The 26637-nt window shown below is 48.6% G+C and overlaps 1 protein-coding gene across 1 annotated transcript in view; it reads left to right on the forward strand.

Annotated features, from left to right (window-relative positions):
• Positions 1–26039, forward strand: part of Arid1b (AT-rich interaction domain 1B) — a 283138-nt gene extending 257099 nt beyond the window's left edge. The window contains 9 exon segments of the mRNA XM_040728432.1: positions 1446–1655; positions 4016–4220; positions 9273–9411; positions 9634–9806; positions 13928–14078; positions 16300–16396; positions 17395–18178; positions 20659–20789; positions 22906–26039. Coding sequence (XP_040584366.1) covers positions 1446–1655; positions 4016–4220; positions 9273–9411; positions 9634–9806; positions 13928–14078; positions 16300–16396; positions 17395–18178; positions 20659–20789; positions 22906–24609 — 3594 coding nt within the window. The 3' untranslated portion in view covers positions 24610–26039.
• The last annotated feature ends 598 nt before the right edge of the window (positions 26040–26637 follow it).

Raw genomic sequence — 26637 nt, forward strand, 5'->3', positions numbered from 1 at the left:
TTAGAGGTTCTATGACATCACCTACAGTCGTTCCTTGTGTGGGGTAAGGGAACTCTATGACATCCGACACAAGAAATCTGGTCACAGGCACTCATTGTCTGGGGTAAGGGGCCCTATGACATCAGACACAGGCTTCATTGTCTGGAATAATGGGCTCTGTGACATCAGACACAGGCGTTCATTGTCTGGGGTAAGGGCTCTGTGACATCAGACACAGGCGTTCATTGTCTGGAATAATGGGCTCTGTGACATCAGACACAGGCGTTCATTGTCTGGAATAAGGGGCTCTGTGACATCAGACACAGGCGTTCATTGTCTGGAATAAGGGGCTCTGTGACATCAGACACAGGCGTTCATTGTCTGGGGTAAGGGCTCTGTGACATCAGACACAGGCGTTCATTGTCTGGGGTAAGGGCTCTGTGACATCAGACACAGGCGTTCATTGTCTGGAATAATGGGCTCTGTGACATCAGACACAGGCTTCATTGTCTGGAATAAGGGGCTCTGTGACATCAGACACAGGCGTTCATTGTCTGGAATAAGGGGCTCTGTGACATCAGACACAGGCGTTCATTGTCTGGAATAAGGGGCTCTGTGACATCAGACACAGGCGTTCATTGTCTGGAATAATGGGCTCTGTGACATCAGACACAGGCGTTCATTGTCTGGGGTAAGGGCTCTGTGACATCAGACACAGGCGTTCATTGTCTGGAATAAGGGGCTCTGTGACATCAGACACAGGCGTTCATTGTCTGGGGTAAGGGCTCTGTGACATCAGACACAGGCGTTCATTGTCTGGGGTAAGGGCTCTGTGACATCAGACACAGGCTTCATTGTCTGGAATAAGGGGCTCTATGACATCAGACACAGGCGTTCATTGTCTGGGGTAAGGGGCTCTGTGACATCAGACACAGGCGTTCATTGTCTGGAATAAGGGGCTCTGTGACATCAGACACAGGCGTTCATTGTCTGGGGTAATGGGCTCTGTGACATCAGACACAGGCGTTCATTGTCTGGAATAAGGGGCTCTGTGACATCAGACACAGGCGTTCATTGTCTGGAATAAGGGGCTCTGTGGCATCAGGCATGAGAAATCTGGCCATGGGCGTTCATTGTCTGGGCTTTGGTCCTTTACTTTTCAGAAGCACATGATACTTCATTGGAATCTTGCCTTCTGGGATTCAGTACTTGTGTCGGACTGTTTATTTTAATTCAATTGGGTGTTAAAATGAAGAGTTTGGGCCCATTTATTTAAAGTCAAAGTATATTATTTAAGAAAATGTATAACTTGTGCCTGAACTAGTAGCCTTCCTTCCCAGCTGTTGTACGATAACTGCAGTTTTAAACGTGTTCTCTTGCACTCACCAGTTCTCGGCTCTTTCCTCACCTTCTCCCCTGCCCCATCCCCGTCCCCTCACGCCCCTGCCCCATACTCGTGACACTAGAAGTCCAGCTCATCTTCCACCACTGGAGAGAAGATCACAAAAGTGTATGAGCTGGGGAACGAGCCGGAGAGGAAGCTGTGGGTTGACCGCTACCTGGCATTCATGGAAGAAAGGGGGTCCCCCGTGTCCAGTCTTCCAGCAGTGGGCAAGAAGCCCCTGGACCTGTTTCGACTCTATGTCTGCGTCAAGGAGATTGGCGGTTTGGCACAGGTGAGTGAGTGAGTGTGTGAGTGAATGAGTGAGTGAGTGAGTGTGTGAATGAGTGGGTGAGTGTGTGAATGAGTGAGTGAGTGAGAGAGTGCGTGTGTGAGTGACTGAGTGAGTGAATGAGTGAGTGAGAGAGTGTGTGGATGAGTGAGTGAGAGAGTGCATGTGTGAGTGAGTGAGTGAGTGAGTGACTGAGTGAGTGTGTGAGTGAGTGAGTGAGTGCGTGTGTGAGTGAGTGCGTGTGTGAGTGAGTGAGTGAGAGTGAGTGAGTGAGTGAGAGAGTGAGTGAGTGAGTGACTGAGTGAGTGAGTGAGTGAGAGTGTGTGAGTGAGTGAGTGAGTGAGTGCGTGTGTGAGTGTGTGAGTGCGTGTGAGTGAGTGAGTGAGTGTGTGTGTGAGTATGTGAATGAGTGAGAGAGTGCATGTGTGAGTGAGTGTGTGAGTGAGTGAGAGTGAGTGTGTGTGAGTATATGAATGAGTGAGTGAGTGAGTGAGTGAGTGAGTGAGTGAGTGAGTGAGTGAGAGAGTGAGGAGCGAGTGTTGGAGACTGGCCTTTGAACGGATGACTTCCTTTCGGGATGTTGCGTTTTGTGTTGTGTTTATTTCCACAGAGGAAAATCTAAGCCTATAGGAGGTCATCTTCTAGGATGCTGTAGGGGCCGGAGAGGGCTGGGGTTCCTGACTCTCCACTGTGTGGTCTCAGTTTCCTTATCTATAACAGATCACTAGCCTTTTTTCCCAGCAGCCCCAGAATTCTCTGGTATCTCCTATAGATTCATGGTCAAATACTCCAGAAGTGTTTTAGAAATGACTAAATTCATTATGTAGGTCGAATCAAAATCAAAATCATTATTTTAGTTCAAACTGAGTATAGTGGGACACACCCATAATTCCATACTTGCAAAGTGGAAACAGGAGGATCAGAAGTTCAAGGCCAACCTCAGCTATTGTGAGACCCCACACCTCAAAAGAAAACAGAAAGAGAAATTCAGTCATAACTCCTGGATAACTATGGAGCCAGTATTGTCGTAGGCCGCAGGGCCAGGACACTGGGTGGGAAGGAGACATACCCAGGTACAGAATTCTTGGTGATACTCATTTTCTGTCTGTTGCCAGCACTTATCGACTGTCGGGATAGGTGTCCCCTAAATCTTGTGTCCTCAGCACCCCAGTGTTTACCCCTCTTTGGTGAGGAGTCTAGTTGAAGTGAATGCGTACTGTTGTGAAAACTTCTCCTCACTCTTCCTGCACCCCTACCCCTCCCACCGTCTCCCCTAGGCTAGACTCTCATGCAAATCACCAAGCCTGAAGAACAACTGGAAGCCACTCACCCGGCGGGCGGGCGGGCGGGCGGTGTGTGCAGCCCTGCTAGCATAGCTCACGCAGGGCTGGGGACAGTGCTGCAGGCACCATGCTGCTTTCCAGCAAGCCTGTGAGCAGGTGCTGTGCTCTGACAGCTCAGAGCCGCACTCTGGTTGACCAAGCAGCAGAGTTGCAGTCTGAAGCAACCGCATCTCCCAGAGCCATCAACAGGGTTCGTTTTGACTATTTAGTACTAATGAATGTAAAGGGCCTTGTGCTAAAGTTTGGATCCAGATATTCATTATTTTGTGACAGTTTCAAGCTACTCAACATACAACATAGCACACATCAAAAGATACAAGCCTCCGTCTTCCCTGACTTATTTGTATGTCTTCATGTTTCATTCATGACTTCATCGTTTCAAAACCCATTCCTAAGTAGGAAAGAAAAAGTTGAAACAATGTCCCTGCCCCCCACATACACACACATAGCCTCAGGTAGGAATCACTGTAGGACACACACAAACCTGTGTCCCTGACACTAAGCTGCTGGCCAACACTCCAGCTAGAGAGCAGTAGCCCTGCTCTAGACCCTTCCTGTGTCTGTCCCTCGGGAGCCTCGGTGACTGACAGCTTAATGGAAGCGTGTAGCCAGGGTCCCAGGCACATACTCAGGTGGCTTTGGAGGGGCGTTATTTTTTCATGCAAGTACAGTGCTGTCTTTTTGTTAGTGTTAGGCATCCTGTTAGAGATTAGATGGGGATGGGTGTATGGGGGGGGGTGTCTTCATTCATCCTGGGACCCAGGAATCCAGAAACTCTTATATAAACCTCTAGAAGGTGGAGCAGGCAGAGACCCCAGCAAGTGGGCTTTTATGTAGCCATCAGCAGGTTCCTTAATGGTTTTCTAAGTGTAATGCTGTCTGTGTGCTGCTGAGCGGGAGTGGTGAGCTCTGGTTAAAAGAGGCAAATGAAAAAAGGCAAGACATTAAGTGTCTGTCCGTCTCCTGGCTTTAAGCGAGCCTCTTCCTGCAGACCAACGATCCTGCCCATTTCTTTGCTAGGTTAATAAAAACAAGAAGTGGCGTGAGCTGGCAACCAACCTAAACGTCGGCACGTCCAGCAGCGCGGCCAGCTCCCTCAAAAAGCAGTACATCCAGTACCTGTTCGCCTTTGAGTGCAAAATTGAGCGAGGGGAGGAGCCCCCACCAGAAGTCTTCAGCACCGGGGATGCCAAGAAACAGCCCAAGCTCCAGCCGCCATCTCCTGGTAAGTGACAGTGCTTGCTGCAGCTGGCTGCTCCAGACCCCAGACCCCGGAGAGGAGCGCACCTCCTCAGCAGTGCTTCAGAGGAGAGTGAAGTCTGGGCGCTGCCCTTCACGCCCGCGTTTCCTCATCTCCTCAGACGGGACCTTCCAGTCCTGAGCTGTATGCCTTTGTTTCTAATCCAAGAATTTCAAAACATCCCTCTAACCCTGGGCAGTAAACACCCACCTTCTGATAGTTTACAGACCCAGTGCTGCCCCCTTCAGGCCCAGTGGCTGCTGCACCGCCTCTTCCCTCTGGGCCACTCCAGTGTGTACTTTAAAAGAGAGAGAGATTGGATTTAGTTCTGCTGTTGCCTGTCCAGCAAGTTCTCACTGAAGGGAACCCTCAATACTATGGGAAAAGCCCTTCCGTGCCATCGTGAGGCAGCTCTGTCCGGCCCTTCCACGCAGGCTGTTGGTCATGCTTTTCAGCTCTGACTGGCCTTTGTCCCCCATTAGACTTTCAAGTGGGAAATTACCGAACACTGTGCACTGGTAACTCCCGCGTTAGAGACAGGAAGACGTTGGCCTCCTGCTTAGTTGTGAATGGCAGTCCTCACTCAGGAACATCCCACGATTCCTGGCTTCTGGTCACTGGTCACCACAGAGACCACATTGAAGTCTAGTGACCCGTCAGCACTTGGTGGCACTGTTACAGTTGCTGTACAGGGTGGAGACTGCACTGGCCACCAAATGGCCGGGTCTGAAGCTGACTGACAGCCCGTGTTTCTTGAGCATGTACAGTGTGCCTCGCAATGTCTGTATGCTTGTCATTTTATCTTGGTATCAGCCCTGGGTGCAGGCGCAATTTAAATGTCCCTGAGAGAGTGAAAAACAGTCTTGGAACCCTAAGCCACACAGTGAGGATATAAGGGGCCTGTTTCTGGATATTCACTGAACCCACCAGGTCCTCAGCCTAGATGGAAATGCTTTGAAGCAGGCCTGATGTTTACATGTAGAAGCCAGAGAAAGAATTCTGTTCCCTCCTAATGATTCTAATGATTCTCCGGCCACCGTCAACATTGCAGTCAAAAGGTCCCAAATAAATACAGCCAGCTGCGCACTGCCCTGACCATCCCTAGGCACAGGCCTCGCCCCCCTCCCCTCCAGCCTCGCCCCCCTCCCCTCCAGCCTCGCCCCCTCCCTCCAGCCTCGCCCCCTCCCTCCAGCCTCTCCCCCTCCCCTCCAGCCTCGCCCCCTCCCCTCCAGCCTCGCCCCCTCCCCTCCAGCCTCTCCCCCTCCCCTCCAGCCTCTCCCCTCCCCTCCAGCCTCTCCCCCCTCCCCTCCAGCCTCGCCCTCTCCCCTCCAGCCTCGCCCCCTCCCCTCCAGCCTCTCCCCCTCCCCTCCAGCCTCTCCCCCCTCCCCTCCAGCCTCGCCCCCTCCCCTCCAGCCTTGCCCCCTCCCCTCCAGCCTCTCCCCCCTCCCCTCCAGCCTCACCCTGAATGATCCCGAACTGTCACAATGCAGGGTGTACGGGAGCACTGGCCAATCTAATTTTAAAATCCACACAACATTACATTCAGTTCACAGAATGAAAGAAGCTGCCCGTGAACAGCTCTGAAACTATTTTTCCAGAATAAAACCCCAGTGGGGTGCAGGGTCCGAGGCAGTAATGTCTGCAAAGATCTAAAGATGCACTTTATTTGTCAGGAAAGAACTGTGTCCCTGAATGGCCTGCACGTGCGTGTGGAGAATAGCTCTCCCAGCATGCCTCAGCCTTAGTCAGGAAGCCCTGCCGAGGTACAGATCTGCAGAAAGTGGAGGCCTGCTCCTCAGTGGCCAGCGCTTTCCTCTCCCCCGCCTAAAGCCATTGCCTTTATGACGACGACATTATCGTTTTAGCTGCACAAAGGAGCGTGGCTGGGATGATGTGCACTTGGTCCAGGCGGAGCCAAGGTCCTGCTGTGATGTGGGGATCGGAGGAGCAGAGCTCCCTGTCTTGACTATAAAGTCGGTGTCCATCCCACAGAATACATGCAGTGTGCCCCAGATCACACAGAGCCATCCAGGTGACAGTGAGCGCCAGTATCCCTGTAGCCCATAGCCAGACTTGTGTGACAGCTCTGCGTGCGTCCACAAATTATTGGCCTCCCTGACTCCAAAATTATTCCTGTGCCAAGATGTTTCTTGATCTCTTTTAACGTGTGATTTTTAAAGTTAATTATAGTTTGTTCTCCCATCCTTCACCGAATCAAATATTCCCAACCATGTGTCTGTGTTCTGAGAGGATTCCAAATTTTGGGTCTCTGGCCAGTTTTGATTGGCTGTGACTCTAAAGTTGAGTTGAGTCCAGCCCCCGAGGCTTGTCCCCCGCAGACAGATGCGCCCGTGAGCTCCACTGTAGTCTGCATCTCTACACTGAGCTTCCCGGAGTTGGTGAAGTTTAGCCAAGAGCAGGTGGCCCACGCCGACTTTGGGGAATGTAGCTGAGGACTGAGGCAGGCAGAGAAGACAAGGAAATGCCATTCGGCTAGTAAGTTTGTAACCCAAAGCCCATCAGTCTTTGCTGGCAGGTGGCTGGCTGCGTTTCTATTATTAGCTGTCAAGTGATGTCACAAAACTTGTCACGGCTCCAACTAGGGAATCCTCGGAGAAAGACAAACGAGAAAGGGGCTGCAGAAACAAAGGTGCCCCCTGGGTGACCTCGAGTCACTAGACCTGGGACACATCAGCTGCTCTCTTCGCCCGGTTACCCACCCCTCCCACTGGAACTGGGGCACTGGGTTCATGCTGTGTAAATTATCTTCCCAGTCAGGAGCCTGGCTGTTCCCCTCTGAAGTGTGTGAATGTACTTAACCTTCAGTAACCTTTCCATTGTTTACTGTAGAGTATACATTTGTAGCTCCTGGCAAAAGGTAGGGATATCCTAGAGAGCCTGCCAGCCTCCTCGGCTGATGGAGTTGCGAGAGGGTGTATTCATTTTTTTTTTTCCTGAAAGGAAAGGAAAAACACTGGCAGGAAAGGAGAATTTTTCCATTTTTTTTATTAGCTATAAATGTGAATGCTCTGTAAATAAGGGTCATTCTAACCTCACAGCAGGCTGCGAGCCATACTTCCAAGAAAAGTGATGTGGGTCCAAAGCCAGTCTTTTCCAGTTCTGTGCTGTCGAAGGTACTGGCAGACTGTCGGTTCTGAAGGGCTCTTTGCTCACTCGTCACAGTCCACCTTCTTAACACACATCTCCAGAGCCTCCAGTGTTGGATCGTTGGCCGTTCTGCCCCCATGATGGGGTAGTAAGCTTGAGATCCTGGAGCTGTGAGCCTTCAGAGCCCACGCACGCGGAGGGCAGAGTCACCCAGACCACACTTGCCCATAGCTGAGGCTTTCTAAGAACAGGCTGAAGGTCCAAAGGCAACTCCAACTCCCAAACTCCAAAAGGCAGTCCATATATCCAGAAATAAGCTCAAGCTGGACGTAGGACTTCAGGGTTAGATAAAAGCCAGCACCTTGGGAACTTGTGAAACTGGCCCCCATCTGCCAGAAAGATGTCCCTTACCTCTGGCAGAAGGGACAGATGGCTACCTGTGGTTGCATATCAAATCATATGTGGGTCCTTCAGGCCCCCTCGGTATCATAGGTATGTCAGTGCTGGTGCTGCTTCCCAGGATTAATCTTCCCTTTCATGGAGAGCCTTGGTCTGTCCAGTCTGCTGACCATGTCTGTCTTTCTCTGGGCTCTTCCAGATAACATCTCTCTCTCTCTCTCTCTCTCTCTCTCTCTCTCTCTCTCTCTCTCTCTCTCTCTCTCTCTCTCTCTCTCCTCTCTCTCTGTCTCCCCTACAATAAAAACCGTAACCGTATCGCAGAGATGTCATGTGAGCAGTTCCTTTACTGTGTCTCTTGCATCCATAAGTGATGCCTGTCTTTCCCATTTCCAACCCCTTCATGAAGTAATGGCTTAAGACTTCTTTAACTTCCACTCGCCCTGAAGTAAAACAAGAACTCGAGTGAGGCTTGACGCCTCCCCCACAGGAAAGCAAGTGTCGTTTCCAGCACGCTGTCTGTACTCACAGTCCCCGGCAGTTGTGCAGACACCACAGGGCCGGATCGTGCGGTCTTTGTCAGTTTGCTACACTGTGTTCGCCTGTTGAAAAGAGCCTGGATGCATCGGACACAGATTCCCTCAGTGTGTTCTGGTCTAATCAATACATGGAACCAACATCTATCTGTTGAGCATCTAGCTTCCTAAGGATTGTGATAGCAGATAAAGTAGGAGCTCTTGAGATATTTGTGTAAGGCAAGGTTAATTAATAATACCACTTGAGTTTTGAGAGGGGCTGTCTTCTGAGCGCCATTATTCTGAAGTAATTGTGGTTGAAACAGAGCCTCAGAATTCCGCCAGCAGTACTGAAGGACTGCAAGCCAACGTAATGTGTATTTGTAATAGCAAATCTGAGTTACAGCTCAGATGACAGTGTTTGTAATGACAGCGCTGGTGTTCAGTTGTTGAAAAGATATTAAGATAATGTAAGGTGCCTGGTTAACCTACACAGCCACTGTTCGGCTGCTGAAGAACACTGCATTCCAGGCCATCAAACTGATGAGCCAAATTTTCATCCCGTTTGTTCTTTATTTACAGGTAGGGTATCTCCAACAATGCTGAGTTAAATTCTTTTCTGCCTAAAACCTTCTTTTTCTTTGACTCTTTTGCCCTGGCATGTAAATATCCTAGGAAGCAATTACCCAGTCAAACGTATAACTATATCTTATGGCTTACAAATGAAGTATGTTTCTAAGTCGCTTATTAAAAAATTCCTTTACTGAGTGATGAGGTGAACTCCGTGCACAGCATTCGCCCACATGTGAGGCCCTGTCCATACTTAGTGTACACATGCCTTCCCCCCCTCCCTTCCGTTCTGTCCCTTTCTTAGCGAAGTATAAGTGACTGATTTTCTGCATTATTGCTGTGTTTCCAGTAATGTCTTACTTTTAATCCTTTCATATACATGGCTATCGAAAACTACCTTACCCAGTAACTCTAGCTTCTTTCCTTATTTTCCCCTGACCACTGCTAGCTAACTCAGGATCCTTACAAGGCCCACAGACTCCACAGTCCACGGGCAGCAATTCAATGACAGAAGTTCCCGGTGACCTGAAGCCACCGACCCCAGCATCTACCCCTCATGGACAGATGACCCCCATGCAAAGTGGAAGGTATGTGCAGAGACGTAGACCCAGGTTTTGTTTTGTTTTTGGAGCAAACTTAATGGGAACAAATGTTGTCCCTGGTTACTTGTGAATGTTTATAGCTACTAGCTTTAGCGCGTAACTCTGGGTGGTTTTACATTTGCCAGTTTCAGGAGTGGCGTATTCCTTGAGCTCGGCGTGTGTGGGTGGTGTGCCGGGCTGTTCACTTGTCATCTCTGCATCTTTCAGAAGCAGTACCATCAGTGTGCACGACCCATTCTCAGATGTGGGCGACTCGTCATACCCAAAACGGAACTCTATGACTCCCAATGCCCCCTACCAGCAGGGCATGAGCATGCCAGACATGATGGGCAGGATGCCCTACGAGCCCAACAAGGACCCCTTCAGTGGGATGAGAAAAGGTACATAGAATGGAGTTGTGCGTGGCATGGGCCAGAAGGCCTCCTCCTCTCCACCAACTCACGGCTCTTCACCTGTTCATGGGGAACAGTTCTGAGCACCTGCCGTTTAGCCACTCAGCCTCATTTCCTTGCTTAAGTTATAGCCACAGGAAAACATAGCTTCTGTGTGTCTCTCTTGCCTCATCTAGAAACCATGAAAACAGTAGGGCCTGTTTCAGGTGTGCTGTAAGGATTAAGTCCGAGCACAAGAAGCCGTAGAAGAGCCATGGGCTCCTGTGATCAGGAAGCGCCCGGTGTCCAGCATCATCAGCATTTGTTAACACGTGCTGGGTACTAAGTAGTGTACTTGTGATTCTTACACAGCTCTTCAAGGACTTAGCAGACTTGGGAGGGGGGAAAACCAGAGTCCATGACTGAAAGAAAGCAAATACGCAGGGAAGCTTGGAAATAGCAGTGGTAGTCTATGAATGCGTGTAGGAAGATTGCTGTGTCCCGAGGAAGGAAGTGGGCGTGTCAGCTCTCCACTGAGACCCACAGAGCTGGGAGGTGGGGCATGCGGGCTGAAGGCATCAGCTGCCAGGGGCCGGGGTCCTTCTTCTCCCTGCCATGTTCATGAGTTTGAGGTTTTCACCAGCTTGAAATGTTACTTGGAAAAATGGTAGGATTCGTTTTTTGTTTTTTCTCTTTTTTTTTTTGTTTTTTGTTTTTTGTTTTTGAGTATATGAGTACCTGGTCTCTGGGCTTTGAAAGAGATGAGAAGACACTAGCAGTAGAGAAAAGCCCTCTACGGCTTTGGGGTGGTGAGACAGTGGAAGGGGGACTCTGGGACTAGTTGTCCACAGCCAACTGGGAAGGGGCAGAGTAGCAGGAAACGGTGTCTTGGGCAGCTGTGGAGGGGGCAAGTCACAGGCTGTGTCCAGAGCTAGGCTAGTGTTACTCTACCCTGTGTATCTGCAGCAGTGAGGCCAGTGAGTGTCAGGGACACCAGAAACACCGGGGCGTGGGGGGGGGGGTCTTCCTAACACTGGCTGGCCACAAGGAAACCAGACTGAGGTGCATACCAGCATCAGGTGGGAACCTGCCAGATTGCTTTTTAGCATTCGCCCAAATGCAGTTAGGTCTTGTCAGATTTAGTCATGTGAATATTTTTTAAATACACAAAAAATTGTGAAGATGTTTTTAATGGGATCTGATAGATGTTGGGATACATGAGTTTTTGTTTTTTCTTTTTGAGACAAGGTTTCATTGTATATCCCTGGAACTTTATATAGACCAGGCTGGCCTCAAACTCACAGAGATCCGCCTGCCTCTGCCTCCCGAGTGCTGGGATTAAAGGCGTGTGCCACCACACCAGCTGTGAGTTTCGTGCTACCCATAAGTAGAGAGATACAGAAAGCCTGAGCTTGGTTTTGATTAGTATTATGGACTATAAAAATGTAACAGAAGAATCTCAAAATTTTTACCATTGGGCATATATTAGTAAGCCAATGAGATAATATTTCAAGCAGTTTCAGGTATCAGTTATGTAAAGCAAGATGAACTGTCATTTTTTTCTTTAAAACGGCTTGGAGACTACTTCTAAGCAAAGGTTTGCAGAACATAAGATATATCCAGTAACCCTGAGAGCCAGAAGCCTGGGTTTTGGCTGTGTGAGGGTACTTTTGGGCTCATCTCCCATTTTTAGACAATATGGAAAAATTATCCCTAGTGTTTGGGATGAGACCCCAGACTCTCCTGCATGCGGGTTCTGTGCCCTGCTGTGGGACAGCTGTGGGTGCCCCTCCTTCCCTCGTATCTACAGTCTGCTGTAAGAATAATCTGAGAGGCTGTGAAGATGGCTCCTCAGCCTGACAGGCGCTGTCTGCACAAACTCCGCTGACTTTGGATCTCCAACACGCACATAAAAGCCGAGTGTGTGGATATACTCACAGCTCCAGTGCCGTGGGGGCCGTTACACCCAGGCTAGCCAAGTTGGTGAGCCCACGCTCAATAAGAAAGTCCTCATCTCAAGAATGAGATGGAGAATAGAGGAAGGCTGGGTGCCATGTGGCTTCCGCACCTGTGCCTATGCCCACGGCACGGAATGGATTTGGGCAGGTAGGGAACAGGTAGAGAGCTCTGCTGCTACAGAGATAATGTATCTCAACCATGTAAGTCACATGGAAGCACCCCAACCCTGAATACTTGAGCTCACCTGCTGCCTTACTGCGTTGGGGCATTTATTACCAAGATAAAGCAGAAGCACAGTCCACAGAAAACCTTTCCTTACGGGTCTCATTGTTGCGAATAAAATTCTCTGTTCTCCAGTTTGCCTTAGTCTACAACTCAGCCATTTGGTTAGTGGAAACCACTGTTGGTGGTGTGGCTGTCGTTGGCCTGTGACTCGGTGGTGCAGTGAGCCAGCCTGGCCTCAGAACCCTCATCCAGTCGAGCCAGGCTTGCATGCCCACCACCTGCCCCCGACCTCTCTCTGAAGCTCTGACCGTGGTGTGCCTGAATGTCCGTTAATATCCATACGCATAGCTGTGCTTAATCTTCAACTAGACCCTGTGTTGGGGCACCAGATGAGCCATTTCCTCCCATTTTGCTCATACAGAACAATGGTGATTGTTGAAATAAACTATTTCTGTATGGCAGCGTTTCCATGAGATAGGTTCCTAGGAGATTTATTGAGTCAAAGAGTAAGGGTGAAGTGCCTCGGTCCTGTTTTATGGTATAGCAATCTTTCCCAGCCTCACTGACTTCAGTCAGTGGGACTTCACTGTGTCATCAGGGGCATAGCTGATGTCTCCAGTCTTTACCAGGGGCCCTGCTAGAGTCTGGGACCTTTCTATGTGGTTTCTAGGGTGCCCTTGACATGAAAGGCGAGGTCCAGGATAACCATCCCTTTCGAAAGTTCATCGAGTGTTTGCTCGCATCCGTTTTCCTGGGCCTGTTGGTCAGCACTGTCCATGTGACCCAGCCAGTGTCACTATGTGTCACCATGGGAGGGAACTGCCTGGACCATGCATACGCAGGGGCAGGACTGCCCACAGCAGGGGCAACGGGAGTTGCAGCAGTTACACTGGCTGGAGTGTGCAGGTGTGTGGGCCTCTGCTCACTGAGCTGATTCTTCAGCCGCGGTAACATCTGCCAATCAGATTGTGGCTGACATCTCTGTAATGTTCAGGGAGGCCACACGTCTGTCACATGCTGAGTGACCATTTAGTTTCCTTTTTCTGTGAATGGGTTCTTCTTGTTTTTGACTTACTATCTTTTTTTTTTTTTAGAGTTCTTTGTGTTTTAGAGAATTAAATTACTTAACTTCACTTATGACACTTGGCTTCTATCTATATCTATCTTTTCATCTACAAAATGGAAAGTAATCTCAAAACCAGTCCTACCAGAAGTTGATGTGAGCTCAGACAAAGAGAAGGCAGCAACTGTGATATCCCTGCATCGGCCTCAGCCCTTATGTCTGGTCCACAGTGTGACAGCATTGACCTAGAAGAGTTGGGTCAGCTTTGCCTCGCATAGGAGTAGCTGTCATAGGATGAAGACAAGCAGTAGCCATGGAGCTCTAAGCGTCACACAGAACCAAGGGGCTGGCCAGGACTGAGCTTCCGAGTTCCAGGTCCCCTTCAGGTTTATTCAAGTTAGTCTCTTGGTTATGGGGCCAAAGAGACTGTCCTGTTGTTGGCTGTTCTCTGTCCACCCTTCAGAATTGACTCTTTCTGTGAGAATGCAGTAGGAGAGTCTCAGAGAGACTCCATCTTTATCCCTCAGCCCCAGCTTTGAAGGGTTGCTTGAACGCTCCCTTTGGATGGCTGCACAGTATCTGTAACAGTCACCATATCTGTGCATTTCCCGTGCTGTAGAACACCGCGATGATGGGGTCACGGCCCTGTCTGTTTCTGGGTCCTGCCCAGATCAAGGCTCAAGCAAAGCAAACAGCATGTGTGCAAGTGACTTTGAGGCCATCTCTGAATTCTGCTCCCTTAGGCAGATTTCATATCCTTTCATTAGGTTTGTGGTGTGCCATACAACATATAGGGACCATAGAAATGACTAGAAGGGATGTGTAGGCCCTTTGACTTTTAGAAAATACTTAAATTCTGCTCTTTTTATTTGAATTATCACAGTGCCTGGAAGTAACGAGCCCTTTATGACACAAGGACAGATGCCCAACAGCAGCATGCAAGACATGTACAACCAGAGTCCTTCGGGCGCCATGTCCAATCTGGGCATGGGGCAGCGGCAGCAGTTTCCCTATGGAGCCAGTTACGACCGGAGGTGAGTGCTTTCTGGTGAAGACGAGAGAGTTTACCAGAAATTGTTTTCCCCGAATGCACACTTCTGGGCCCTGGTGGTTGAGCTTCCGGTGACAGCACAGTGAGTGACCTTTCTTGTGCCACCGATGACCACTTACAGTGGTGGCCTCAGCCGAACCATGAAGGCCTCCATCTGTCTCAAGCAGTCGGGCTGTTATTTATGAGCAAGTGTCAGCAGCATGCCTCAAATTCAGGTGTCCTAATGTGACTGTGGCCAGCCATTGTTCCTCAAATTCAGGTGTCAGAATGTGACTGTGGCCAGCCATTGTTCCCTCAAATTCAGGTGTCCTAATGTGACTGTGGCCAGCCATTGTTCCCTCAAATTCAGGTGTCCTAATGTGACTGTGGCCAGCCATTGTTCCTCAAATTCAGGTGTTAGCACACCGTACCATCCCCATCTCTGAGAAAGCCCACCATTCGCAAACACAAGAGCCATGAAGCCATTTTGACATGCACATGGCAGGTCAGGCCACAGGATCACTCTTACACTGATTATGCTTAGGTAGGAAGACAGAAAGGTGTCACAGGAAGGCCTAATCCTCCAGTGGTGACAGCAATGGGCTTCCTTCATAAAGAGATGCCTCACCTGTGCACTAAAGGCCTCATGTATTGGTGTAGTCTCTGCTTCCCTAGAGAGATGGTGCAAGTAGGCTTTCACGTGCTGTGGTTTATAAAGAAAAGGCATGAGCACATGCGAGGAAAGGGCCTGTCCTCTCTGCCACTATGGAGTGACAGAACTGATGGAGTCCCTTCCTCCATGACCCTGGGACTGTTGGTGTTTGCCAGGTGGCCTGGCCACACCCAGCCCCTCTCGCCAGCACCCTTGCTGGACCCAAGGGAGGGACGATGAGTAGGGGGCACTCAGACCAAGGAGAGTGTGAAAGGTGACTGTTACTCTGCGTGACGTGTCTGCCCTGGTCTTCTGAGAGCCTGACTCTTAGAGGGCAGCAGCACCGGTGACCAAGCGGCAGGTGATACTCAGTGACCCTCATGTGACGGGCAGCTATTGGTGTCCTCTGCTTCGGTGAGCCGCCAGATGCCTCCTACGTGGAATGAGGGTTGCCTTGAGCCTTCGTGGGTCCCTAGTACCTGAGATAAAGGTTCAGCTGGGTTAGGTTGGGTTTTAGGATCCAGTAAGAGCTACTGATTGTTTTTTCCAATGAGAGTAGACAGTGTACAAGGACAGACACTTCTAGAGAATCTCCAGTAAACTTGCTCTCCTGTTGCCTACAGAGTGCATGGCTTTGACTAGTCCACCTCAGAGCCTTTTACCTCATCATAGGCAGTCTCCTGAAAAATGTCACCTGCCTGTCTTAAGTTTTATTCTTGTCAATTTGGTTCTTTTCTCTAAACTTTCTTCTAGAGTCTTCTCCTGTATACTTGCATATGGTATCTATTTTTTCCTTATTTTCATTTCTTGATCAGATTAACAATATGTCCAATCCAGTTGCTCTCCCCCCTACAAGATCCAGTCATTCTAAATTAAACCAGTTTATTGCCAAAACTCCCGATCCATTACCCTTGAAAATGTTAATTTTGTGACATTTACAGTTTCTAAATGTGAGAGCAGTTGAAAATGAACACTGTCTATTTCTGTGCGACAACTTGGTAGGAGTAGGTTTCAGTTGTTGTTAGTGTCCATGTCCATACCCTTTGTGATTAGGAACTTAGAATTTTGACTGCTCCTCTGCAGGTTTAGCATCTGGGGATTCACTCCTGAAGTGTAGCTTGAAAGGCATCTGTCCTCAGTGAGGAAGTAGAGGATGGAAGCGTCATCTGTGCTCTGATGCTTCTGAACCTTGGTTTCTTCCTGCTTCTTGCTCCCATGACAACATTGTGTGGCACTTGTTGATGGAAGCTTCAGGGGATGGGTGGGGCTTCTGCCTCAAAGGAAGAGGCCGAAGCCAGGACAAGTAGACACAAGGTCCTGCCTGTCCAACCGGTATCCCTCTGACACCTATTAGCAACAGCCCGAGCTGGGATTTGGCTTCGCTCCGGAGATGGGCGTTACCATCCCTCCATCCCTGCAAGAAGCTGGGCTACAGCTGTGGCCTCCTGTGCTGTTGAAAGTGGTGTGTGTGAAGAGCAGGCAGCACTGTTGGGTACAGCGTCTAGAAATGGGCTGTTCGTGTCCACGTTTGCCTCAAGTCCCATGTCAACTAAATTTACTTTGAATACCTTAGGCATGAGGCTTATGGGCAGCAGTACCCGGGCCAAGGTCCTCCCACAGGACAGCCGCCGTATGGAGGACACCAGCCTGGCCTGTATCCACAGCAGCCGGTGAGTTGACCCGTGGGTGTGGGTCTGTTTTCCCTTTGTCTTTCTTATGAAGATTTGGGGAGCGCTAACAGAAGTCATTCGCTAGTGAGTAGTCAGGGTGGGCCAGCTAGAAAGTGCTCCTGGGATTTTAAACTCAAAATTGAAAACAGTTCTTGACATGTAGTATTCTGGGATTCATAACAGCATGCTGGACATGTGTCTGTGGTCACCCGCAGCTGGTACTGAACTGCCTTTTTGATCTGGGATCACTGGAGACAGACAGACAGACAGATGTGGGGATTGTCTTTTTAGAACTTTTTAGTAACAAAGTTATTTTCAAATATTCTTTTACCTCTGGAGCATACCTTACAATCATTGAAGCCACTTATTGTAAACAGTTTGAAGTGAAATGAAACAGCATAGTTTACCCCTCAGCGTCCCTGCTGCCCATCAGGAAGTCCCACCCCCTGATGGCACTGGTAAAGAATCCCCAGGGGTAGAGCTGAGAGGAAGGAGTTGTGTGGAGGGACCAGTGTGAGTTTCACGAGGAACTGAACCTGGACAAGCTGGGCGTCTGGGCAGGAGCCAGGATGTAGACATCAGGTGTAGGTGGCTCGTCCTGAGGGGCTGGGTCACATTGAGGCCCGAGGGTTCCTGTAGTCCAGAACCTCCCAGGGTGACCCTGGGATCTCCAGCCTGTTGCTTCTGTCTGTCCACGTGTGCTGCTGTGGTGGTTCCCATGCTGTGCTGGCCCCGTGTTGCAGCCCAAGGAGAGGGTCCTTGTTTGTCCTCACAGAAAGTTTCGTATACATGGAAACCAACTTGGGAAGCCCTCCTTACAGTGTGTGGTGATACTGAAATACAAACCTAAGTCACTAGCAGTTGTCAGTACGTAGGGTGTCCCATATTCTTTTTGAAATGAACATTCTACCCAGTAATAACTGTTTTGCATAATTTGAGTGTGGGCGATTATACCTCTAAGAGTACATCAGTGTGACTTGTCTGTGTGTGCATTTCAGAATTACAAACGCCATATGGATGGCATGTATGGGCCTCCAGCCAAGCGCCATGAGGGGGACATGTACAACATGCAGTATGGCAGCCAGCAGCAGGAGGTGTACAACCAGTATGGAAGCTCTTACTCTGGCCCGGACAGGCGGCCCCTCCAGGGCCAGTATCCCTACCCCTACAACAGAGAGAGGATGCAGGGCCCGGGCCAGATGCAGCCGCACGGAATCCCACCTCAGATGATGGGTGGCCCCATGCAGCCATCCTCCAGCGAGGGGCCTCAGCAGAATATGTGGGCGACACGCAACGAGATGCCTTATCCCTACCAGAACAGGCAAGGCCCAGGCGGCCCTGCACAGGCGCCTCCTTACCCAGGCATGAACCGCACGGATGACATGATGGTGCCAGATCAGAGGATCAATCACGAGAGCCAGTGGCCTTCTCACGTGAGCCAGCGCCAGCCTTACATGTCATCTTCGGCCTCCATGCAGCCCATCACACGCCCACCTCAGTCATCCTACCAGACGCCGCCGTCACTGCCAAACCACATCTCCAGAGCGCCCAGCCCCGCCTCCTTCCAGCGCTCCCTGGAGAGTCGCATGTCTCCAAGCAAGTCTCCCTTCCTGCCCGCCATGAAGATGCAGAAAGTCATGCCCACAGTCCCCACAGCCCAGGTCACCGGGCCACCTCCTCAGCCACCGCCAATCAGAAGGGAGATTACCTTTCCTCCAGGGTCCGTAGAAGCCTCACAGCCAGTCCTGAAACAAAGGCGGAAGATCACCTCAAAAGACATTGGTAAGAATTTGTCAGCCTTGTTCTAAAAATGGAGGGTTTTTGTTGTGGTTGTTTTTTTGTGTGTGTGTGTTTTTTTAATCTAGAACTTTAATTTAGATGTCATTTCCATCCATTCAATTGGATGAGATTCTTAAAACAGATTATCAGGATATCTACATATGGGCTCATTGATTAGAAGCCACTTATCTGAATAAGAAACAGGCCAGAGAAGAGCCTGAATCTAAATAATGACACTTGTAGGTGCCAAGGTTGCCTGTGTGAGAGACGAGAGCCCCAGGGGAGACGTTCCTCAGTCATCACCTGCTGTGTCCGGCTTCACGTTTAACCTTAACCAACCCACTGTGAGGATTTCCATGGGGAAAGCAGAAACGTAGCTATAGCATATAGATGTGATATGCGGAATGTTCTCTGCTGTGATATATGCATTTCCATGGGGAAAGTAGAAACGTAGCTATACTATATAGATGTGATATGCAGAATGTTCTCTGCTGTGATATATGCATTTCCATGGGGAAAGTAGAAACGTAGCTATACCATATAGATGTGATATGTGGATGTAGCTATACTATATATATGTGATATGTGGAATGTTCTCTGCTGTGATATATGCATTTCCATGGGGAAAGTAGAAACGTAGCTATACTATATAGATGTGATATGCAGAATGTTCTCTGCTGTGATATATGCATTTCCGTGGGGAAAGTAGAAACGTAGCTATACCATATAGATGTGATATGTGGATGTAGCTATACTATATAGATGTGATATGTGGATGTAGCTATACTATATAGATGTGATATGCGGAATGTTCTCTGCTGTGATATATGGAGCCGCTGTAATCCACACCACTCTGGCAGATACAGGCCGAGGAGTTAACCTCAGCTGAATGCTAATGTTGCTTGCCCATCCTCTGCTACACGATGGGAATACTAATTAGCAGTCTGGACCGTCTGGGAGTAAACACAGCTTTCTCTGCATTTATTTTGAAGTTCTTTTAACACAAGGGAAATAATAGCTCTTGGTTGTGTAAGAAAATATTTTTTCCAAAGCTTTTAGTGATTAGAAAGTTAAAGATATCTAATTAGTGATAGTAAGATTCTTTCAGTTGTTGGACATTAAGTAGGTACACAGTAAGAAAAAATTAGGATGTCTTACATATGGGAGCTGTTGGAAAGATGTTAGAGTGTGGATAATGAGCCCAATTTCATTTATAGAGAATTTAAATGAAATAAATATTTATGCTTGTGTGTGTGTTGTGTGTTTAAATAGATGATATATCTACTTCTTTTCAAGATATTTGTTTTTATTTTATGTGACATTTTGCCTGTATGTATATTTGCACTATATGCATGCATTGCCCAAGGAAGCCAGAAGAGGTCATTAAATCCCCAGGAACTGGTGATCGAGATGGTTGTTAGCTGCCATTTGGGTGTGGGGACCCCAACCCTGGTCCTCTCCGAGAACAAGTGGGCTTAACTGCCGCATCATCTCTCCAGCCCAGTTTCTGGTTTTGGTTTTTGTTTTGTTTTTAACCTCATAGTTTCTATCAGTGCTTGCTTTCCACCCAGGGAAATTTATGCTCCTTATTTTTAAAAGTCTGATTCCTTGTATTACAAAAGTCATGTTTTCCTCTTAAAAAGCTTGCAAAACAAAATAACACTAAGGATGTCTTTGGACACATCTACATACAGCACACACGCACGCGCGCCCATACACACACACACCACCTGTAGCTGGGTGAGTGGGGTAACTCAGGTTCCCTCTCCACCTCAGGGCCACATCACAGGCCCCTGCAGGCCTCCTGAGGAGCTCCCACTGCAGGCCCGGGGCATAGGTAGCCCCTGGTGTCACTCCGTCCTCAGTGAGCCTGACAGCTGTCATTTAGCCGCCACATCTTTAGTGGCAGGAGAAGGAAGAAGAAGAGAAGGCGGGCTTTCTGTCTCCCTCTCCTTGGCTCAGCCACGCCCTGGAAACCAACCATGGAAGTGCCTGGTGTGCAGCCACAGCGCGTTCTGAAGGCGGGGCTTAGAAGTGGTAGAGAAGAGCGCTGGGAAACCAAGACCTTTGTCTAAGGTTACACTGCTTGGGGATTGCATTTTTCTTCTGATTGCACAACCTTGCCAGTGTTCTCAAGACGCCTCCTTCTGGTCCTTGAGTGAAGGAAGAGAAAGAAGGCATCTATGCTGGGGTTGGTTTGGTTATGCAAACCCAGTGGCAACAACAACAACAAAAAAACGCCCAAGATGACAAGGACCATTCACACTGGCCGTCCCACCCACATCTGGAAGTACTTAATGCCTCTTTAACCCCTAGAGCAACAAGGATCTTGAAGCACAAAGTGTCCTGCAATTAGCATCTCCCGCTAAAGTCAGCTACCCATGGCTGACTGCAAGCGAGCATTTGTTTAAAACTGTCCTGCAGCAAACACTCTACGTCTTCCTGTAGCGTAGAAGCTCATAATACCCTGTTTTCCATTTTAGTTACTCCTGAGGCATGGCGTGTGATGATGTCCCTTAAATCGGGTCTGTTGGCCGAGAGCACTTGGGCTTTGGATACCATCAACATTCTCCTCTATGACGACAGCACTGTCGCCACCTTCAATCTTTCCCAGGTGAGGCAGCCATAGCACCGCTAGCAGCAAATTAGAATGGTTTAAAATTAAGTAACGCACAGTGCTTGTGCTGGTTCTAAGGTGATGATGAGCAGAGACCATCCAGGACTTTGAATCACGGTAGTCACTATGAGGCAACATTAATCAATATATAGTTGCCTGAGTACTTAGTCTGGGATGATAATTCATTTCCATCTTCAGGGTAAATGTATGTATATACATATGTATATGCATATATGCATTCCCATATTTCTCAAGAAAAAAGTGGCCGTGTGGGTGTATGTAAGATAGTAGCAAAGAAATTGTTGCTTGGAGTGAATAGGGCACTAGGAATAATGGAAACATAATATGAAGTTGTAATTGATGAATTACAGAAAGTCCTTTTCAGGGCAACCTTCTTCCTGATTGATTGATTGATTGATTGATTGATCGATCGATCGATTGATTCTGGTACTTCCTTATTTATTGCCCTGTTTTTTAGTCGTTTGTTTGAGGCAGGGACCTGTCCTTGGCCCTACTATGTGATCTTGAAGTGGACTCCTGCATCCATGTCCTAGGGTTGTATGAGTGTACCACGCACCCCATGCTGTGGTCTTTCATTTACCTGGGATGAAATAGGCAGCTTATGTAAGAGACTAGAACTCGTTGGCCCTGTGTCCCCGCCGTGTGGCTGAGTGATCAGGGACTCCTGTCATGCCCGGGTCTGCCTCCCCACTTCTGCCTGTCTCCTGGTTGTTTGAAGCAGTCGTTTGCAATCCTGCTGCTCCCCCAATCCGGGACCCTCAGTTCACAGTTGGCCTTAAAGTAGCTTTTAGCACTGTGACTGTCAGCAAGAAGCCCAAGAAAGATGCCAGTCATTGGGGCTGTGGGCTTTAAAGAAGTGTGGGGGTAAAAATGAGAGAGGCTTACTTATTCCCTCTGTGGGTGTAAACCGCTCAGCCACCTGAGGATGCTGGCTGTCCAGTTGCCTTCCTGCTATTGAATAAGACCAGAACTTTCCACCAAACTGTTTATTTCACTGTGTCTCCCGTGTAGCCCAAAAGGCTATTATCAGTTGGTGAAACAAATTCATATGTCACAAACACTGCATGATGTGGTGGTGGTGTCCAGCTGTTTCTAGAACCTTTGTCCTTGTGACAGGTGAACTCTGGCTGGTCGTGCATTTCTATACCCAGAAGGGCTTGGTTAACTCGCCCTTTTCCCACAGAGAAAAGGTAAACTTGTGAATGGAGGGAACCACCCACACGTCACGTGGGACAATACCTTCAGGATCATGAAAGCGACTGCTTGCTACAGCTTTGTCCCCTTACCCTGGGACAGGCGTACCAAGCCCCTTCCGGGGAACAGAGAGTACATGTGAACGTGTGGCTTCCATGGTGTCTGTCACACAGGATCCTCATTGCGTGTCGTTAACAGCCTGAGAATGACAGGCGGCTGCTGGAGTGAGCAGTGCAAGCAGGAGCTCTCAGCTTTCCACAGCCAGCGGCTCTTGTCTTTCCCTCAGCATTGGAATAGCAATGTAAAATTGCATTTCATGGAGCAGTCTATTCATTTATCAGGGACTAAATTGATTTGTTTATAATTTTCAGTGTTTATGAGCTACTACATTGCTAAAATTATCTCCTCCAAAAGATATAGAGAGAGCATAAATTAGGGCAACCTGTGACACCTGAGACAAAAATAACCATAAAAATCCTAAGAATAATAACCATAAAACCCCAGCAGACGACTCCCAGATAAACAGTAGAAGAGCAAAAAGATTCGCTTTGGGTGCGAGAGTCTGTAAAATCCCTGCCCCTACTCCTCACAGTGCAGAGTCCCTAACTCATGCAAACTGCAGAGTAGTGGAACTCTCCCCATGTTGGAACCAGGCTATGGAAAGCTGGTGCCGGTACTGGCAGTGCCAACTGGCAGAGAACCAGACACACACATTTGTGCACACCTAGTCCGCCATCAGGAAGGTAGCTCTCAGATGTGTGGTTTGCCCTCCAGGGTCTGGCCAGAAGGACATTAAAACGGTATGGATGCCATTGCCCAAAGTCCCCTAGGCTCAGGCTCTCGCCCCTTCCGTTGGAGCTGATGTCCTCACCTGTTCTCTCTCTCCTCTCCTCTCTAGCTGTCTGGGTTCCTGGAGCTTTTAGTGGAATACTTTCGAAGATGCCTAATTGACATTTTCGGAATTCTTATGGAATATGAAGTGGGTAACCCCAGCCAAAAAGCACTTGATCACCATGCGGGGAAGAAAGATGACAGCCAGTCCTCAGGAGACGACTCTGGGAAAGAAGAGGAGGAGGAGGAGGAGGAGGAGGAGGAGGAGGAGGAGGAGGAGGACAGTGAAAAGATGGAGCCAGAGGGGAAGACCAGTGCTGCTCCAGATGCCACCACGGACCCCAAGGAGACGCCAAAGCAGGCCAGTAAGTTTGACAAGCTGCCCATAAAGATTGTCAAAAAGAACAACCTGTTTGTGGTGGACCGGTCCCACAAGCTGGGCCGGGCGCAAGAGTTCAACAGTGGACTCCTGCACTGGCAGCTGGGGGGCGGGGACACTACAGAGCACATCCAGACTCACTTTGAGAGCAAGATGGAGATCCCTCCTCGCAGGCGCCCGCCTCCACCTCTGAGCTCCACGGGAAGGAAGAAAGAGCAGGAAGGCAAAGGTGATTCTGAAGAGCAGCCAGAGAAAAGCATCATAGCCACCATCGATGATGTCCTGTCTGCCCGGCCCGGGGCCCTGCCCGAGGACGCCAACCCAGGACCCCAAACCGATAGCAGCAAGTTTCCCTTCGGAATCCAGCAGGCCAAAAGCCACCGGAACATCCGGCTCCTGGAGGACGAGCCCAGGAGCCGAGACGAGACGCCCCTGTGCACCATCGCGCACTGGCAGGACTCGCTGGCCAAGCGCTGCATCTGTGTGTCCAACATCGTGCGGAGCTTGTCTTTTGTGCCTGGCAACGACGCGGAGATGTCCAAACACCCAGGCTTGGTGCTGATCCTGGGAAAGCTGATTCTGCTTCATCACGAGCATCCGGAGAGGAAACGGGCGCCACAGACCTATGAGAAGGAGGAGGATGAGGACAAGGGGGTGGCCTGCAGCAAAGATGAGTGGTGGTGGGACTGCCTTGAGGTCTTGCGGGATAACACATTGGTCACGTTGGCCAACATTTCCGGGCAGCTAGACTTGTCTGCGTACACGGAGAGCATCTGCTTGCCGATCCTAGACGGCTTGCTGCACTGGATGGTGTGCCCCTCCGCGGAGGCGCAGGACCCCTTCCCCACCGTGGGGCCCAACTCGGTCCTGTCACCACAGAGACTTGTGCTGGAAACCCTCTGTAAACTCAGTATCCAGGACAACAACGTGGACCTCATCTTGGCCACACCCCCATTTAGTCGTCAGGAGAAATTTTATGCTACATTAGTTAGGTACGTTGGGGATCGCAAAAACCCCGTCTGTCGAGAAATGTCCATGGCGCTTTTATCGAACCTTGCCCAGGGGGACGCACTGGCAGCAAGGGCAATAGCTGTGCAGAAAGGAAGCATTGGAAACTTGATAAGCTTCCTCGAGGACGGGGTCACGATGGCGCAGTACCAGCAGAACCAGCAGAGCCTGATGCACATGCAGCCCCCGCCTCTGGAGCCCCCCAGTGTAGACATGATGTGCAGGGCGGCCAAGGCTTTGCTGGCCATGGCCAGAGTGGATGAAAACCGCTCAGAATTCCTTTTGCACGAGGGTCGGTTGCTGGATATCTCGATATCGGCTGTCCTGAACTCTCTGGTGGCATCTGTTATCTGTGATGTACTGTTTCAGATTGGGCAGTTATGACATACGTGAGAAGGCACGCATGTGTGAGTGAAGAGAGGGTCACATGGAACTGGCTGCTTTCTGGCTGTTTTCTGTTCTCGTTTACCCAGCGTAGGAAGAAAGAAAAGTCTTTGCTCCTCTGCCCCAGTCACTATTTACCAATTGGGAATTAAATCATTAATTTGAACAGTTATAAAATTGATATTGCTGTCTGTGTGTATAAGTACATCCTTTGGGGATTTTCTATTTCTTTTTTTTTTTTACCCAAAGTTGCTGTCTAGTGCATTCAAAGGTCACTTCTTTTTTTCACAAATTTCCTTTTTAATAATTTTTTGGTTTTTTTTTTTTTATTCATGATGTATTACAGTTTTAGGAAAGTGAATTGACTGTAAAGAAAAAAAAGTTTTCACAAAAGATGCTAAGATAGGAAAATTTCACCACACCGAGGCAAAAAGGTGGAAGGAAAATTGATCCTTAAATTGGTTTCCTATGAGTTTTATTCTTCACAGAATGAACAAAAAAACAAAACAAAAAAACTGCATCCCGTCACCCAAAGCTCTGTGCAATAGAAACTTCTAGAAAAATAGGTGTAAGGGCTTGAGGAGGTGTGGCAGTCAGCAGTCAGAACTATGATGATACTGGTTTCTCCACAGGAAAGTGGTGGCATTAGGCTACAAGCAAAAACAGCGCTTTCAGTTAGGGGTGAGAGGCGCTCCTCACGGCCATCTGTAGAGCTCCTTCCTCCCACGACCGCCATGTCTGCTGTGGTTCAGCCTCCACGTGACAGTTCTTCACAATTCCTTTCGTCATTTTTTAAATATTTTTTTTTACTGCCTATGGGCTGAGATGTATATAGAAGTTGTACATTAAACATACCCTCATTTTTTTCTTTTCTTTCTTTTTTTTTTCTTTTTTTAGTACAAAGTTTTTAGTTTCTTTTTCATGATGTGGTAACTACGAAGTGATGGTAGATTTAAATAATTTTTTATTTTTATTTTATATATTTTTTCATTAGGACCATATCTCCAAAAAAAGAAAAAAGAAACAAAAAATACAAAAAAACAAAAACAAAAAAAAAAGAGGGTAATGTACAAGTTTCTGTATGTATAAAGTCATGCGCTATTGGGAGAGCGGCTGGTCCCAATTGCTTCATGAATCAAGGTGTGGAAATGGATTGATATAGAAAATGGATACCAGTACAAAAAAATGAACGAAAGAAAAGAAAAAAGAAAGAAAAAACAACTAAAAGGAAGAAATACAACTTCAAAGATTTTTCTGTGACAAGAATCCGCATTTGTATTTCAAGATAATGTAGTTTAAGAAAAGAAAAAAATGAAAAAAACTTGATGTAAATTCCTCCTTTTCCTCTGGCTTAATGAATATCATTTATTCCGTATGAAATCTTTATATGTCCCACATGCTAAGAATAAATGTACATTAAATCTTGTTAAGCACTGTGATGGCTGTTCTTGAATACTGTTCTAGTTTGACTACGTGGCTGCGTAGTAACCAAGTTATTTACAGGAAGTAGGGAAAACGTAGCAGCCACCTCCTGGTAAGGAAGCCTGAAGGCCAGAAGGGACTTTCGGGGATACCTCCTTGAGAGTGGGGACCAACGGTTTGATCTCTCAGATGGTTTCACAAATTAGGTCTTCTGAGCAATTAACAGTGAGGACACTGAGGTGTGCTGACTTCCGTCATGGGTGGTGGCTGCCAGCCCTACAGCGGGGCCTCCAGGCTAACTGGCCCGCGATCCCAGCCTTCTGCCCCTCACTGCGTCTTTGCTTTAATCCTCGTTCGCACTCGCCGTGTTTCTTCTGTGCGCCTCGGCGGTACTCTGATTTAGTTCACTCCAGCGTGTGTAATGCTTACAGTGTGCGATGTTAAAAAGAACATGTTACATTGTATGTGGTGTTGGTGCCAAGTGATGCTTCTATTTCAGGACGTGCTCCCACCCGCCTGCACACACGCTTCCCAGCACGCAGCTCTGATTGGAAGGTCCTCTTCCTGGGTCAGTGAGACAGTGTCTCTGAAACTGCTGCATAGTCT

Source organism: Mesocricetus auratus, unplaced genomic scaffold (genome assembly GCF_017639785.1).
Source record: "Mesocricetus auratus isolate SY011 unplaced genomic scaffold, BCM_Maur_2.0 Super-Scaffold_100018, whole genome shotgun sequence".
NCBI classification, from domain to species: domain Eukaryota; kingdom Metazoa; phylum Chordata; class Mammalia; order Rodentia; family Cricetidae; genus Mesocricetus; species Mesocricetus auratus.